General features: G+C 45.9%; 1 protein-coding gene across 1 annotated transcript in view; it reads left to right on the top strand.

Moving 5' to 3' along the window:
• Positions 1-14,291, top strand: part of Pik3ap1 (phosphoinositide-3-kinase adaptor protein 1) — a 116,910-nt gene that overhangs the window by 90,314 nt on the left and 12,305 nt on the right. Inside the window, exons 13-14 of the mRNA XM_015494573.2 lie at positions 2,394-2,466; positions 8,351-8,506. Of these exons, the coding sequence (XP_015350059.1) occupies positions 2,394-2,466; positions 8,351-8,506 (229 nt within the window). The remainder of the gene's footprint in view (positions 1-2,393; positions 2,467-8,350; positions 8,507-14,291) is intronic.

Below are 14,291 nucleotides of genomic sequence, written 5' to 3'. Positions count from 1 at the left end.
AATAGATAATTCCACATGTTTTAAATTATACTCCATGGATATATGCTAAAAAGGAAGATATGGGACCCATGAGGCTAAGAGACAGTCCACTTCCCTACTAAGTGACTGAGTCAGGATTAGAACCATTGCCTTTTAATCTACCTCCTGCTGTGTATATTCTAAGTCCTGTTCTCACAGCATCTGAGACACCAGCTACTGGGGCAGGGGAGCTTGTGGCAGCCACCCAGCAGTGACCCTGGTCTTCTGGGGTGGATGAGGTGGTGAGAAGGCCACAGCAGTGTAGCTCTGAGAGCAGAGAGTGGGCGCTGTGCTAGTGTGGAATAGACCTGCTCTTCCTCGCCTCATAGCATGCCTTTAAAGTAATCATCACACCCATTTTACAGAAAACTGAGGCTTGGAGAGGTGATTCCATCCAGCTCCGGCTCCCTCCAACCCTCCACCTTCCTCCTCTTAGTGCTCCTTAAAATGGGGCACCCTCCATGCCCGGCTCTCCCTCCCTCCCTGACTCTCCCTCCCTCCCTCTGGGCTCTGAAGGGTGGAGGGCACCCTGCAGGGCTGAGGGCAGGAATCCAGGCCCCTCCTCACTCAGGATCCCCAAGGTCGTTGCAGGTCTGCAGAAAAAAGACTGGCCCTGGCCAAACAATGATTCCCCCGCACCCCGTGTCTGTGACCACGTGGCACAGTAGATACCAGCAGCCAGGCTCTGGAGCCATCAGCCTAAGTTTACACCCTTATTCTGCCACTTGCAACCGGAGGACGTTGGCCTTGCTGTGCCCCCATTTCCCCACCTGTGAAGTATGAGGACGGAGATTAGATGTTGTAAACCACGGAAATCCCTCACGTGCCTGGCGCAGAGTAAACACATACTGAATGGAGCTGTTTCTGTGCCTCTCCATCCAAGAGCATCTTTCTTTCCCATGAACTTGCCCAGAACTCCTGGGTAGAGGGGACAACTGAAGTTCAGGTTCAACACATCAGAGAACCCCAGTCCATGCGAGCACACCCTACTCTGTGCCTCTACAGCCTCCTGGTGCATCCCGAGACTAGTGGGGTGGAGGCTGTTCTGAGGCCCCCGCCCCTGTTCTATTTCCTCTGCCTTTCTGTCTGCCCCCCCATCTTCTTCATCTCCCATTTCTACCAGAGGTTCCCTTCAGCTTCTCTGTGCAGGTGACTGTTGATTCTGTGTCTCCAGTGCCACAGTTCCAGCCACCAGCAGGATGTGTCCTTCTGAGGTGCCCTAGACCTGCTGCGTGTCCAACAACAAACCGTCCTTCCAGGCTGCTTCCCTTTTCCCACTTCCTCTTCCTGTTTACTGCTCTGCCATCTCCCAGAGACCTCAGGCCAGATTCCAGGATTCTATGGCTCTTGACCCATGTCCCTCGTGTCTGGTCGTGTTCTGTGGCATTTTTCCTCTCATATCTGCTCCTGTCTTTCCATTACCCCAGCTGCATCCCACTGTCAGCTCTGTCACCTGCATCTGGTCTGTTACCTGGTCTCCCGTGAGGCTCCTTATCTTCAGCTCCTCCCCTCATTTCACCAGAACCTTAAAGCCATGACCCCTGCACAACTTCCAGTGTTTCCGGGCTGCTTCTGGACAAGGCTTATTCTACTCATCCTGCAGTTATGAACTTTCTAGTTTTTCCACCTGGGATTCCCTAACAGGGACCTTCTTCTTCAGCCAGATTGTCTGGACATACCCTCCAGGGCATTGAATGCTTAGATGCTTAGCTTCCCTAGAATGCTCAGATGCTGTTGTTGTTGATTAACTAAAATAGAAGCAAATCTTGAGCCTCAAGTATCTTTCCAACATTTATTGAATGGCTACAGTAGACCAGATGGCAGGATTATAAAAAGGTACAACACCTGGCCTCTCGCCCTTGGAGAGTACACAGTGTCCCTGAAGAGACAAGGCACACACACAGGCAGGAGCACATGCACACACATACACACACACACACACACTTGCAAGTCAGCATATCCCCAAGTGCTGTCAGGGTGGACACCAAGGCCCAGAGCAGTCTGGGGAAGCTTCAGGGAGAAGGTGAGTCTTGACCCAGGCCCAGAACAGACTTGTGGAGAGAAATCAGCATCCTTCAAGGTCAGGGTGATAGTGGGAGGACACAGTCTTAGAGGCAGGTGTATGAGGAGTGTTTGTGAGCAGATCAGAGACCAGCTTATCTCTGGGGTGTCTGTGGAGGAGGGCAGTGGGTTATAGGGCTGAAAATGCTGCTGAGAGCCAGAGAGGAGGGAAGAGACTTTATTGTGGAAGAAATGTCTTCTCTTTAGGTACAAATGTGAAAATGTTTTAGGCCTTGCCTATAGCTTAAAATCAGAAGGAAGCTCTCTAGTATTCAAAGAGTGTAATTCTGGAATATACTTACTTTTTTTCCCAGGAAAATCTTAAACGGCTAAGAGATAGCATTACCCGAAGACAGAGGGAAAAGCAAAAATCAGGAAAGCAAACAGGTATGTGGCTTTCTGGGACACTGCATAGAGGAACAGTTGTCCTAACTGTTGTGGCCTGAATGAGCAGACTGCTTGCCCAGCACCTGTCTCTCACTCTGTTTACAGATCTGGGTCCTCCACTAGACTGTGAGGGTCTTTCAGACAATGATTCTGTCTTGTTGATTCTCTAAACAATCTAGTACCCAGCACACCGGAAACACATGCCCGTAAATGAATGAACGGAGGGAACTCTGCACTGTTCCACTCTCCTGCTCAGAGAGGATGGCAGTCTCTTCTCCTGAGGCACGCCACTCTACCCTTGGCACTTAGGAAGACACATGTTCTTTGAACACAGAAAGCAAAAAGCCCATTCAATAAAGCCCATTCCTGTCTTGAGGGAGACTGATGTCATCAGAGTCCACACTATACATTGCTTCTCGAGGACCTGCTATAGCAAGGCTTCTCTGTGCAGCCCCAGGGCTGTGCATTTCAGCTGTGCACACTGAAGACTGGGCCTCTCTGCTCCCCTTGACTCCCCCTCCCCGAGGCCACCCTGTGGCACCACCACCCTGAGCAAGTACCTGGTGTATTCACACTGCATCTTGTCACCGAGAGCCTCCGGCCTGCCGGGCTTTGATGCTTTTCCCTGGCTGGGCTTCTAGAGAGAGGATCTGGTGAGAAAAGGCTTTCAGAGGCCCTCAGTCCTGAATGTAGCCCCCTTCCCTGAAGAGCTAAGTTGAAACCTAGCCTTGCTTTTGTGCGGCTTCATAGTCTGCATCCAGCTGCCATCAACCCCCGACTCCTCACGAGCTTCCTCAGGCTGGCGCTACCCTGGTCCCCAGCAGGACACTTTCCCACCACAGGCCCCTTGCTCATGCCTCTTCCTTCACACCTGTATTCTTATAACTGGGTTGCGAGACCCCACCTGGCAGCCTGTCTTCCGGGCCCACTGCAGGCCACCAGGTTCCACCCTCATTCCAGCATCTATAGGACCTGCTGGCTCTTCCATTCGTCTGGCACTTCTGTTTTACTGCTCTGATTGCTCTGACTTCATTCCTTCATTCAAACCACCAGCAATCCCCAGGGGTTCTGCCTCCAAACTGCACCCTAAATCTGGCCATTTATTTTTTTTTTTAATTTTTTTCTTAGTTGTAGTTGGGCACAATATCTTTATTTTATTTATTTACTTTTATGTGGTGCTGAGGATTGAACCCAGCGCTTTGCACATGCTAGGCGAGTGCTCTACCGCTGAGCCACAATCCTAGCCCCTGGCCATTTCTGACCATCTCCTGTGCCACAATTGCAGCCTAACCACCATCATCTCTTGCTGAGACTGTTGCAGTAGCCTCTTCAGTTGTCCCCCCATGTCCACTCTTGCCCCTTTACAGTTAATCCTCCAACTGCAGCCAATGCCTTTTTAAAAGTAACAAATCAGATGATGCCACTCCCTTGCTCTAAGCCTTTCAGGGGCTCCTGTGCCACTCAGTTGACAGCAAACTCATCATGTGGCCTGCAGAGGCCCACATGAAGTAATCCCTGAGTTTATCCTCCATTTTTCTCCCACCTTGTATCCCACTCCACTCCCCCATGGACTCTTTTATGTTGCTGTAACCAGGCAAGATCATTTCTCCCTCAGGGCCTTTGCACTTGCTGTTCTGCCATCTTTCCTGCTGGCTCTTTTTCATCCCCAAAGAAGACTTTTCTGCCATTCCTCCATGATTCACTTCCTGTTGCCTTGCTTTCCCCACTTTTGTGTAGTACAGGCCAGAACTGCCTTGTGGTTATGGCCTAGAACCCTGCCTCCCTCCTGCAGTAAGCTCCATGAGGGCAAGTATAAGTCTGTTTTGTGCTCTGCTGAATCCCCAGTGTGCAGTACAGTGCAATGACGGAACTCATGAAGTCTCTGTTGGAATGATTGGTGTCAATAAAATGTGACACCATTCATTCATTCCACAAACACTTATTGAGCAGTAGGCCTCCAGCCAAATAAATAAACCCATGGAACCCTGTCTTTGCCCTCTGGTAGCTTATGAGTTAGTTGTCTTTTTATTCATATAAGTCTGAGTTTCCCTGCAAGCTTCTGTCCCCTGATGCCTAATATAGTGTATTGTGGAAAAGCATAGCCTAGTGAATGTTCATGATTTTGACTGTCAGATGGAAGAGGGGTTAAATGTTATAACTGTGGCAGAATCAGAGAGCTCGGCTAAGGCTTCTGCCTCTGTGTCCAGATTTTAAATTTATGATACCACTACAGATTGTTATGTGCTCTCCTGGTGGAGAGGAAGAGAAAGCAGAGATGGCAGAAAGTCTGGCTCAAGGTCTGGTCTGCACAGTCGTCTGAGGGTCAGATAATAGGGCTCTAGGTGGTAAAAGGGCTGAGGTGCATTTTAAAACTAGAGGTCATGAACCCAAAGATAGAAGCCTTGATTAAATGAAACATTGCAAGTTTTTAAATATAGGCAGCACCAAGAAACCTGTGATTTGGTGGTGCTCCCAGTGTCTGAAGCCCACGAGTTGTAGCATTGGAGTCACGTGTGCTCAGCAGTCTGAGCCTTCTGAGTGTCATCACATCTTTACCCCCCTTGGTTCCACCTGGCGCCACAGGAGATATTGAAGCAAGAGAAGTTTCCACGCAGGAGAGCAAGGGTCAGATTTTTGCTCACTGCCAGCTAGGAAGCATGGGTAAGATGCATCACAATCTAGTAGCCTCTGTCCCTGTCTGCATAATGGCAAAAGCAAAAAGTGCCCACCTGTTAGGGTTGCTATAAGTAAGCCAGGGTATCACCCGTGCCTAGCATAGTGCCTGGCACATGGAAGCACTCTAAACCCAGCTGCCCCTGTGATTACACATGCCCACTCACGGGCTGGTATCCTCTCAGGCAGGGCCTTCCACATTGAGTGTACTTCTCTTGGACTTACCATCCAGGAGTGGGCCCAAGACTAATCAGGCTCCAGATGAGTGATATCTATCTATTAGTCGTAATAGTCTAAATCAGAATGGTCAATATCTAAAATTTTCTAATGAAGCATGTCTTAATTCCCTCCAGCTGCTCCCCAAGAAGCAGACCCTTTGATAAGAAATTTCTTGTTAATTTTTAAAAAATTTTTAATATCAGGTGATTTAATTAAGCATAATAACTATTAAGTATTAGGCTATATATAATTGGACACTTTATTAGTCAGTATTCCATCTCTGTAAAAAAATACCTGAGATAATCAACTTATAAAGAGAAAAGGTTCATTTTGACTCACAGTTTTGGAGGTTTTAGTTCTTAATCAATTGGGCCCATTGCTTCAGACCTGTGGCTGGAGCATCTGGCAGAACAAAAATGCCTCATGGCTAGAAAGTAAAAAAGAGAAAGAGGGAAGGGATGAAGTCTGATTATCCTCTTTAAGGGCATACTCCCAATGACCTAAAGACCTCCCACTAGGCCCCTCCTCTTAAAGGTTCCACCACCTCCCACTAGTGCCAAGTTGGGGACCAAGGCTTTAACACATGGGCCTATGGGGAGGATTCCAGATCCAAACTTCAACAGGCACTGAATATTAATGACTAGGGATGGCAGCAGTCCACATGGGGAGAATGTTCTACCCCTAGGCCCCAAAATGCCTCCTTGTTTTGCATTTTTATTATATTAAAATATGCATAACACCAAATTTACCACTTGAACCATTTTTGAGTACAGTTCCATGGTGCACAGTGCTTTCCCCAGGCTGTGCAGCCAGCAGCACTTCCGTTTTTAGAATATTTCCCTTCTCTGGCAAGGAATTGAGAGCAGATAGCCCGAATGGAAGGTGATCCCAGGGGACAGAGCAGGGGGTGGGGAAGTGACACAGGGAAGGAGTCGAAGGAGAACACCTGCTCAGCGTTACCCTACCTGAGGAGCAAGCATTTATATACCAGCTCCCGTCTGTCATTGGTTGAGGCCTGCTGGGAGGGGGCACTCATAATTTGGCTATCTTAGATAGTTGGAAGTTGGACCCTGGACTGCAGGATGAAGCCCAGGGGCGTCAGAGCATTTGCCAAAGAGAAGGTATCATTTATGGCTGAGTAGATATGATTTATTAGTTAGCTCTGTAAACCTTGATTGTGTACTTACATGCTAGCTTGAAGTTACCTGTTCTGTGGCTTTTTCACATTGAGCTCCTTGAGGGGCCTCGGGGCTGCAGTATGTGTGTTTGTGGGGGTGGGGGTAGGAACTGGGATGAGGGAATGGATTAGGGTCCTGGGGCTGGGGCCACTTAACTCTGCTTTGATCATGCAGCTTTTTAAAAATCTGTTTTCTGTGTTGAGCTTCTGTTGTCACTAAAGGAAAGAATTCTGTTTCACCGAAAACAAAAAGCATTTGAAAATAATTGGCACACAATCATTGTTCTACAGGAACATTTGGGTTGATGAGTGGCATTTCTGCCTAAAGGGCCTTTTCTAAGAATGTAACCCACTTTCCACACAAAGACTCAGTCTTAAATAGGCAACTTCATTTGTCTTAGCAAAATTGTTATTATTTTCTTTAACCGGGGTTGGAATACTAAGGATAATTGAAAACTAAGGATAATTGAAAACGGAGCCTCTGCTCACGATGGTGTGCTGGTTTTTCTTCAGCCTCAGAGAGTAGCTTTGCTCTTACTGGGCTGGGGCTGGTGGCAAAGGAAATCAGCCAAGGCTGATGTGACTTGGACCTTGGTGAATGCCAGGCCCCACAGAGAAGACAATTCATATCTATGTTCTGGGTGTATCCTGTGACACAGAGGAGCAGCTGAGTCCCAGGGAACCCACATTTGTGCCCCCTCTTTGTCACTGAATTACCGTGCAATCCAGGACCGTTCCCTTTAACCACTCTGTGCCTTGGTTTCCTCACTGGAGTTACACCTGACTTACCTACTTAGTGGAGAAGTCATGGCGCCCCGGGGGGAATACAAGTGCCAATGAAGACACTTTGGGAAAGTGCTATGCCAGATAATAATGATGATTATTCTTGACATTGTACCTTTATTCAAGGAGTGTCAGGATTTTGTAAGCATGTAGACTGGCTCTACCTGATTTTTTTGAACTTTTGACTCCCATTTTCTTTTCCCCTGTGTGTTTTACTTTCCTTCCTCATACAACCGGTTGAGGGTAGAAAATTGCCACCTTGAAGTTAATTAAGCAGACAGGAACCTCCCTTTAAAAGATGATTTTTAAAAATGTAGGACAAAGCTAAGATGGAAAAAAAATAATGTGACATCAGTGTGGTCCCTGAGACCCTGGGGCTCATGCCTGGATGCCTGGCTCTTCTCTGCCCAAGTGGCTCCAGACCTGGTTGGGTGCTTCCACTGGACCCTTGTAACCAAGAGAGCCTCAGGAGTGTAAGATTCTACAGCACACCAACAGCTGAGAAGCTGCTTGACACGAGGCCCAGATGGTGCCCCTGGACCCAGAGTTCTGCTGGACCGATGATAATACCATTGATTTCTTGGGTGTTGTAGGGATTCAGTGACCTACAAATATGGAGCCCCTTAGAACTGAGCCCTGTGCATAGGATGGCCTGTCATTACTGCCAATCCCTACATAACCCCCACCTCAGACAAGGGGAGTAACTCAAGAGAGGTTGACTGACTTGCGTGATGCACTGCACAGCTGCTATGCGTCAGGGCTGGGATGCCACGGCATGTTCTGTCCACTCCCTGCTGAGGAAGTGCTTCTCTGCCTCTCTCAAGTCTGGCTACCCCGCCCTTCTGTCTCCCAGCTTGGCCACTTAGCATTCCCTGGAAGTCCAGTGCTGAAGTAGGCGGGGAGAACAACCCATGGCCCCAGCCCCTCCTCTGGGCACCCCCAGGCTCAGGCATGGGAGGCAGGTGGCCATGAGCAGTTTGGCAAGTGACAGACTGCCATCTGGAAGCTCATCTCTCTTTCCTCTGATTCCAGACTTGGAGATCACAGTCCCCATTCGGCACTCACAGCACCTGCCTGGAAAAGTGGAGTTTGGAGTCTATGAGAGCGGCCCCAGGAAAAGTGTCTTCCCCCCAAGGACAGAGCTGAGACGAGGAGACTGGAAAACGGACAGTACCTCCAGCACAGCGAGTAAGCAGCCCACCCAGCTGGACTCCAGCCGGAGCCACGGCACCTTCGGAGACATTCCGTTATGAGCCCAGAGATCTCAGTTGGGGCCTGATATGTTTTTTTTTTTTTATGTATTTTTCATTGTTGATGGGCTTCATTTTATTCATTTATTTACATGCAATGCTGAGAATCAAACCCCAGAGCCTCACACATACTGGACAAGCATTACACCACTGAGCCACAATCCCAGCCCCCTCATATGGTTTTGAGAGGAGTAAAATATGGGGCATGGTTAGCCTGTGAGGTTTCTTCTTATCTTGTGAAGCCAGGTTGCATGATATTCTTCTTCTTCTTCTTCTTTTGGTAGTTGGAGATGGACAGAATGCCTTTATTTTATTTGTTTATTTTTATGTGGTGCTGAGAATCGAACCTACGGCCTCACAAGTGCAAGGCAAGCACTCTGTCACTGAGCTACAGTCTCAGCCTTACTCTTCCTTTTTATAAATGGCAAAACCTAACTATAATAGTTAACATTTATTGAGCATTGGCCATATGTGAAGCATTTTTGTAGATTATTTCATTCTCACAAAACCTCTATAAGATAGGTACTTCGACCTCTGTTTAATGAGGAGAAACTTCTAGGCTTGGTGTCTGTCCTGGGTTGAGAAGCTAATGGGGTCAAGCTGGGATTTGAACTCCCATCTGGATCCAGAGCCAAGATTCTTGACCCCTATTTTGCTGCTTCTCCAGCTATGCTAAGGGGAAGGCAAGGGTGCAAGATCAGAAGCATTAGAGAACAATGGACTCAAATTCAAGAATTCCAGCTTTACTGGTGGTTGAGAATCTCATTAGGAAATGTCTTCTTTTGGCTTGAAAGCTTGAATAGGAGTCTAATTGCAGCAGACATTGCCTGCCAGCAGGCGGGCAGGGGTTGGGAGCTTTGTTTTCTCATCCAGGACTGTGTTAGCCTACGCCAGACACACTGGCTTCACAAGCCCAATAGGTTGGGCTTCTCTCGGTTTATACATTTCCATGTTATTAAAATAGCTAGAAAAGCAATGAAAGAGCCAGAGAGAAGCTGAATTTCAGAACTCATGTCTCCTTAGATGTGAGTCAGAGAACCCCCAAATGAATGTTGGAGCAGGAAGGTCATGTAATTTGAGGTTCTTAATCCTTTCTACATCACAACCCCCTTCAGAATCCAATATGTGTTATGGATCTGTTCTCCAGAGAAATCCACACATCTGTACACACACACACACACACACACACACACACACACACACACACAAACACATACACACACACTCACAATCCTAATTTTGCCCATCCGTGGACCTACATCAAGAATCTCTGAACTAGTTGCCCTCTTTATTCCATAGATGGGTTATTTGTGACCCAGAAAAGAAAAAATTTTTGTTCAAGGCCACACAGCTAGAGAGCATCAAAAGTGGGAGGAGAGGGCTGGGGTTGTGGCTCAACGGTAGAGCACTTGCCTAGCACGTTCGAGGCCCTGGGTTCGATTCTCAGCACAACATAAAAATTAAACAAAATAAAATTATTGTGTCCAACTAAAAAATAAATATTTAATAAATAAATAAATAAATAAAAGTGGGAGTAGAACCCAGCCCTTGGTCTCTTTCAGGTTAAGGTTCCTGCCACCATTACCTGTCCAAATAGACCCAAAACTTAAACACTACCACATGGGAAGTCTAGATTGTACAGAGGAGAAAATCTCTCTATTAACAGTGGGGGTGATAATGTGTAGTCACCCCTCCCCATCCCCACCAGGCCATTTGGGAATTCCAACAACTTCAGAAATGGGAAAGAGTTTCCTAGCAATCTCAGGTGGCAGAGGAAGCAAGGGGCAGAGAGTGCTGCTCTGGACACATGGGAGAAGAAAAATGTTAGAGCAAGCTCTGGTGAGGACAGTGTATTCCAGAGTTGGGGAGGGGACTGACAGCTGGAAATTTGACAAGACAAATGCAAAGTCCCCATTTCATATGAAGGGTACTATAATTGAAAAGAGGTTATGTACATGTTTTACTTTGAAATTGGTTGGGGTTAGGGCAAGATGGAAAGAATAGACTGTAGTTTTTACTTTGTGTAGTGGTTTATTGTCCAGGGATGGCTACTTATCAGTTAGAAAATGTTACTAAATGACAGACTAATGGATTGTATGCTATTTTGTGGCTATTCGTGACACTCAGTTCCTTTTTTATAGTTTCCATTATCTACTGCTATGTAACAAACCATGCCCAAACTTAGTTGCTTGAAACATAATCACTTATTTATGCCTGATTCCATAGCTTGAGCATATTTGGAGAGAATGGCTCATACCTCCTCTGTGTGGCATTGGCTGGGGTCACTCATGTGACTGCAATCCGCTGGAACATCCAAGATAGCCTCTTATCCTCCAGGGCCTCCCTCCACATAGCCTTTAATTCAATAGCCTGGATTTCTTACAGGGCAACACAATCTGGAAAGGGAACATTCCAAGAGGAGGAGTCCCATTTGTGCAAGTGCTTATCAGGCTTTGGCTTGCATCAGTTGCACTTGCTAATGTTACATTGGCCAAAGCCCACAGTGAGGAGGAATGGGGCACACAGAGGCATGGATACTGTGAGGCGAGTTTCACTGGGGTTCCTACAGGTTGTCCTGTTACCTTGAAATTGAAGACGATGAGGAAAAATATTGCCATGAATCAAATGCTTGCTTTTTGTAGGCATTACCACATGATCTAATTCATCCTATACCACAATTTCATGAGTTTCTACATAAGAAAATTGACTTAGAGAGGTTAGGCAACTTGTCCTGGGTCTCTGTGCAAGAATGTGGAGGTATCTCTGGGGACTTAAAGAACCCAGGGGTGCTTTACTGCTGAGCTACATCCCCAGCCCTTTTTATTTTTTATTTTGAGACAGGGTCTTGCTAAGTTGCAGAGATGTTTTTGAACTTTAATCATATTTACCCTTTCTTGATTTCTTTTTTTGGGAGGGTAGGAGGTAGCCTGGGATTGAACCCAGGGGCCCTCAATCACTGAGATACATCCCTGGGCCTTTTGATTTTACTTTTTGAAAACAGGGTCTTGCTAAGTTGCTTAGGGCCTCACTAAGTTGCTGAGGCTGACTTTGAACTCTCAATTCTCCTGCCTCAGCCTCCCAAGCCACTTGGTTTACATGAGTCTTGTTTTGACTTTTCTTTCTAGCACAGGGGATTGAATCCAGAGACACTCTACCACTTGGCAACATCCTCAGCCCTTTTTTATTTTATTTTGAGACTATGTTTCCCAAGATGGCCTTGAATTTGTAGTCCTCCTGCCTTAGTCTCTTGAGTTGCTGGGATTATAGGCATGTGCCACTGTGCTTGGCTCTCTTGTTATTTGGTTCAGGGGACTGAACCCAGGGGTGCTTTACCACTGAGCTACATCCCCAACCCCTTTTATTTTTAATTTTGAGACAGGGTCATGCTGAGTTGCAAGGCTATTTTGAACTGGCAATCATCCTGACTCAGCCTCCCTAATCACTGGGATTACAGGTGTGCATCACCATGCCCAGTGTGCCTGGCTCTTCCTGTGCTCCAATCTTGGGGAAACCCTGTCTTCCAGATGAAAATAACTCCCAGGGCAGAGAGGAAGTATGAGGGTGTCTGGACTCTGATCCATCAACTATCTCCACAGTCACATCCTGAAACTAGCTCTATTTTTAGAGCTAAATAGCTGCCATCTTTGGGAACTACAGAAAAACATTTGCAGATTAATTCTGGTTAGAACTGAAAATTTAGGCCCGAGATATTAGTGTTATGTCTAAGAGAACAAAAGTTCCATTGCAGAGAGTCTTTCTCCTAGACTTTTTGGTCCAGGTTTTGTAAGAGTTGCACTGTATGTATTTCCTTTTCCTCCTCATTCATTCATCCACCAAATAGTGAGCAGAGCTCTATGCAAACTGAGCTGACTGCATGCTGGAGACACAAAGATGAAAACAGAACCAGATCCTGTCTTTAGGGGTTTGTAATAGAGGAGAGAAAATACAGAAACAACACAAGTTAGACGCTCATCTGATCCTTCTTCCCTGATGACGGGACCTGGTAAGGGGTGGCACTGCTCTCCTAACCCCTGGCAAGACTGAAAATGATGGGGGGGTGGGGCCAGGGCCTCCTACTAACTGTTCAACTCAGGGCAGATATGGGCCAGAGTCATCAGCCTAGAGAGGGGACAGGGCTGGGCAGTTGAATCCGGGGGCTGAGGTTTGGAACTAAACATTGGGGTTAAAGATTTAAAGATGCCAAAGGAGTGGACAGTGGGAGCACATATGTATGAATTTCCAGAATTATGGGGCCAGTAGCCATGATTGCTTTTTACTTCCTGCTAGCTAACAGATAACCTTCACAACAACAGTCTGGTTCTTTGGGGAGAAATGTGATGCTCAATCATGAATGACCTGGAGAGATGGCAGGCAGATGGCAGCCCAGGGCCCAGGAGTTGCATTTAGCTGGAGGAATCTGGGGGAGGTTTTGATGACATTTGTCAGTGATGAGGAGGTTTTAGACTTGTGGACAGCAATGAGCCAGGGGGAATGGGGATATAAAGACATTCTGGCCAGGTGGACAGTGTTCTGGTAGATAGGGACAGGATCCCATGTTCTTCGTTTTTTTAGATCCCATGTTCTTTAATAAACAAATTTTAATTTCCTAGTTTACAGATATATTTTGCCACATTATTTGAAATTTAAAAATCCCACATATAAAGAACTCAAAAAACTTAACACCAAGAAAACCAAATAACCCAATCAATAAATGGGCTAAAGAACTAAACAAACACTTCACAGAAGAAGAAATATAATTGATCAAGAAAGATATGAAAAAAATATTTAACATCTCTAGCAACTAGAGAAATGCAAATCAAAACTACTCTAAAATTTCATCTCACTCCAGTCAGAATGACAATTATCAAGAATACAAGCAATAATAAATGTTAATGAGGATGTGAAGAAAGAGGTACACTCAGACATTGCTGGTGGGACCGCAAATTGGTGCAACCATTATGGAAAGCGGTAAGGAGATTCCTCAGAAAACTTGGAATGGAACCACCATTTGACCCAGCTATCCCACTTCTCAGTTTATACCCAAAGGACTTAAAATCAGCATACTACAGTGACACAGCCACATCAATGTATATAGCAGCTCAATTCACAATAGCTAAACTATGGAACCAACCTAGGTATACAGATATATGGATAAAGAAAATGTGGTGTATATACACAATGGAATATTACTCATCCTTAAAGAAGAATGAAATTGTGGCACTTGCCAGTAAATGGATAGAGCTGGAGAATATCATGCTAGATGAAATAAGCCAATTCCCCAAAACCAAAGGCTGAATGTTTTCTCGGATATGTGGATGCTAATTCACAATGGCGGGGCATTGGGAAAGAATAGAGTTACTTTGGATTAGGTGGTAGAGGGGAGAGAAAGGAGGGGAGGGGGTATGGTGGTAGGAAAGATAATAGAGTGAATCAGACATTATTACCTTATGTACATATATAACTACACAACTGATGTGATTCAACATCACTTACAACCAGAAGAATGAGAAATTATACTCTACTTATGTATGATGTGTCAAAGTGCATATACTGTCATGTATAATTAATTAAAACAAATTTTAAAAATCCTAAGAAGCAATCCAAAATTACAACCTAACCAACTCTTTTCCAGCTAACATCTAAATAAATTAGGTTGAAGTTGATACCATAAGCAGGTCAAAACTAAGACTACTTACCTGCAAACTAAAATGATTTGGACCTAT

Source organism: Marmota marmota, unplaced genomic scaffold (genome assembly GCF_001458135.2).
Source record: "Marmota marmota marmota unplaced genomic scaffold, marMar, whole genome shotgun sequence".
NCBI classification, from domain to species: domain Eukaryota; kingdom Metazoa; phylum Chordata; class Mammalia; order Rodentia; family Sciuridae; genus Marmota; species Marmota marmota.
This window is presented reverse-complemented; position numbering and strand designations above follow the sequence as displayed.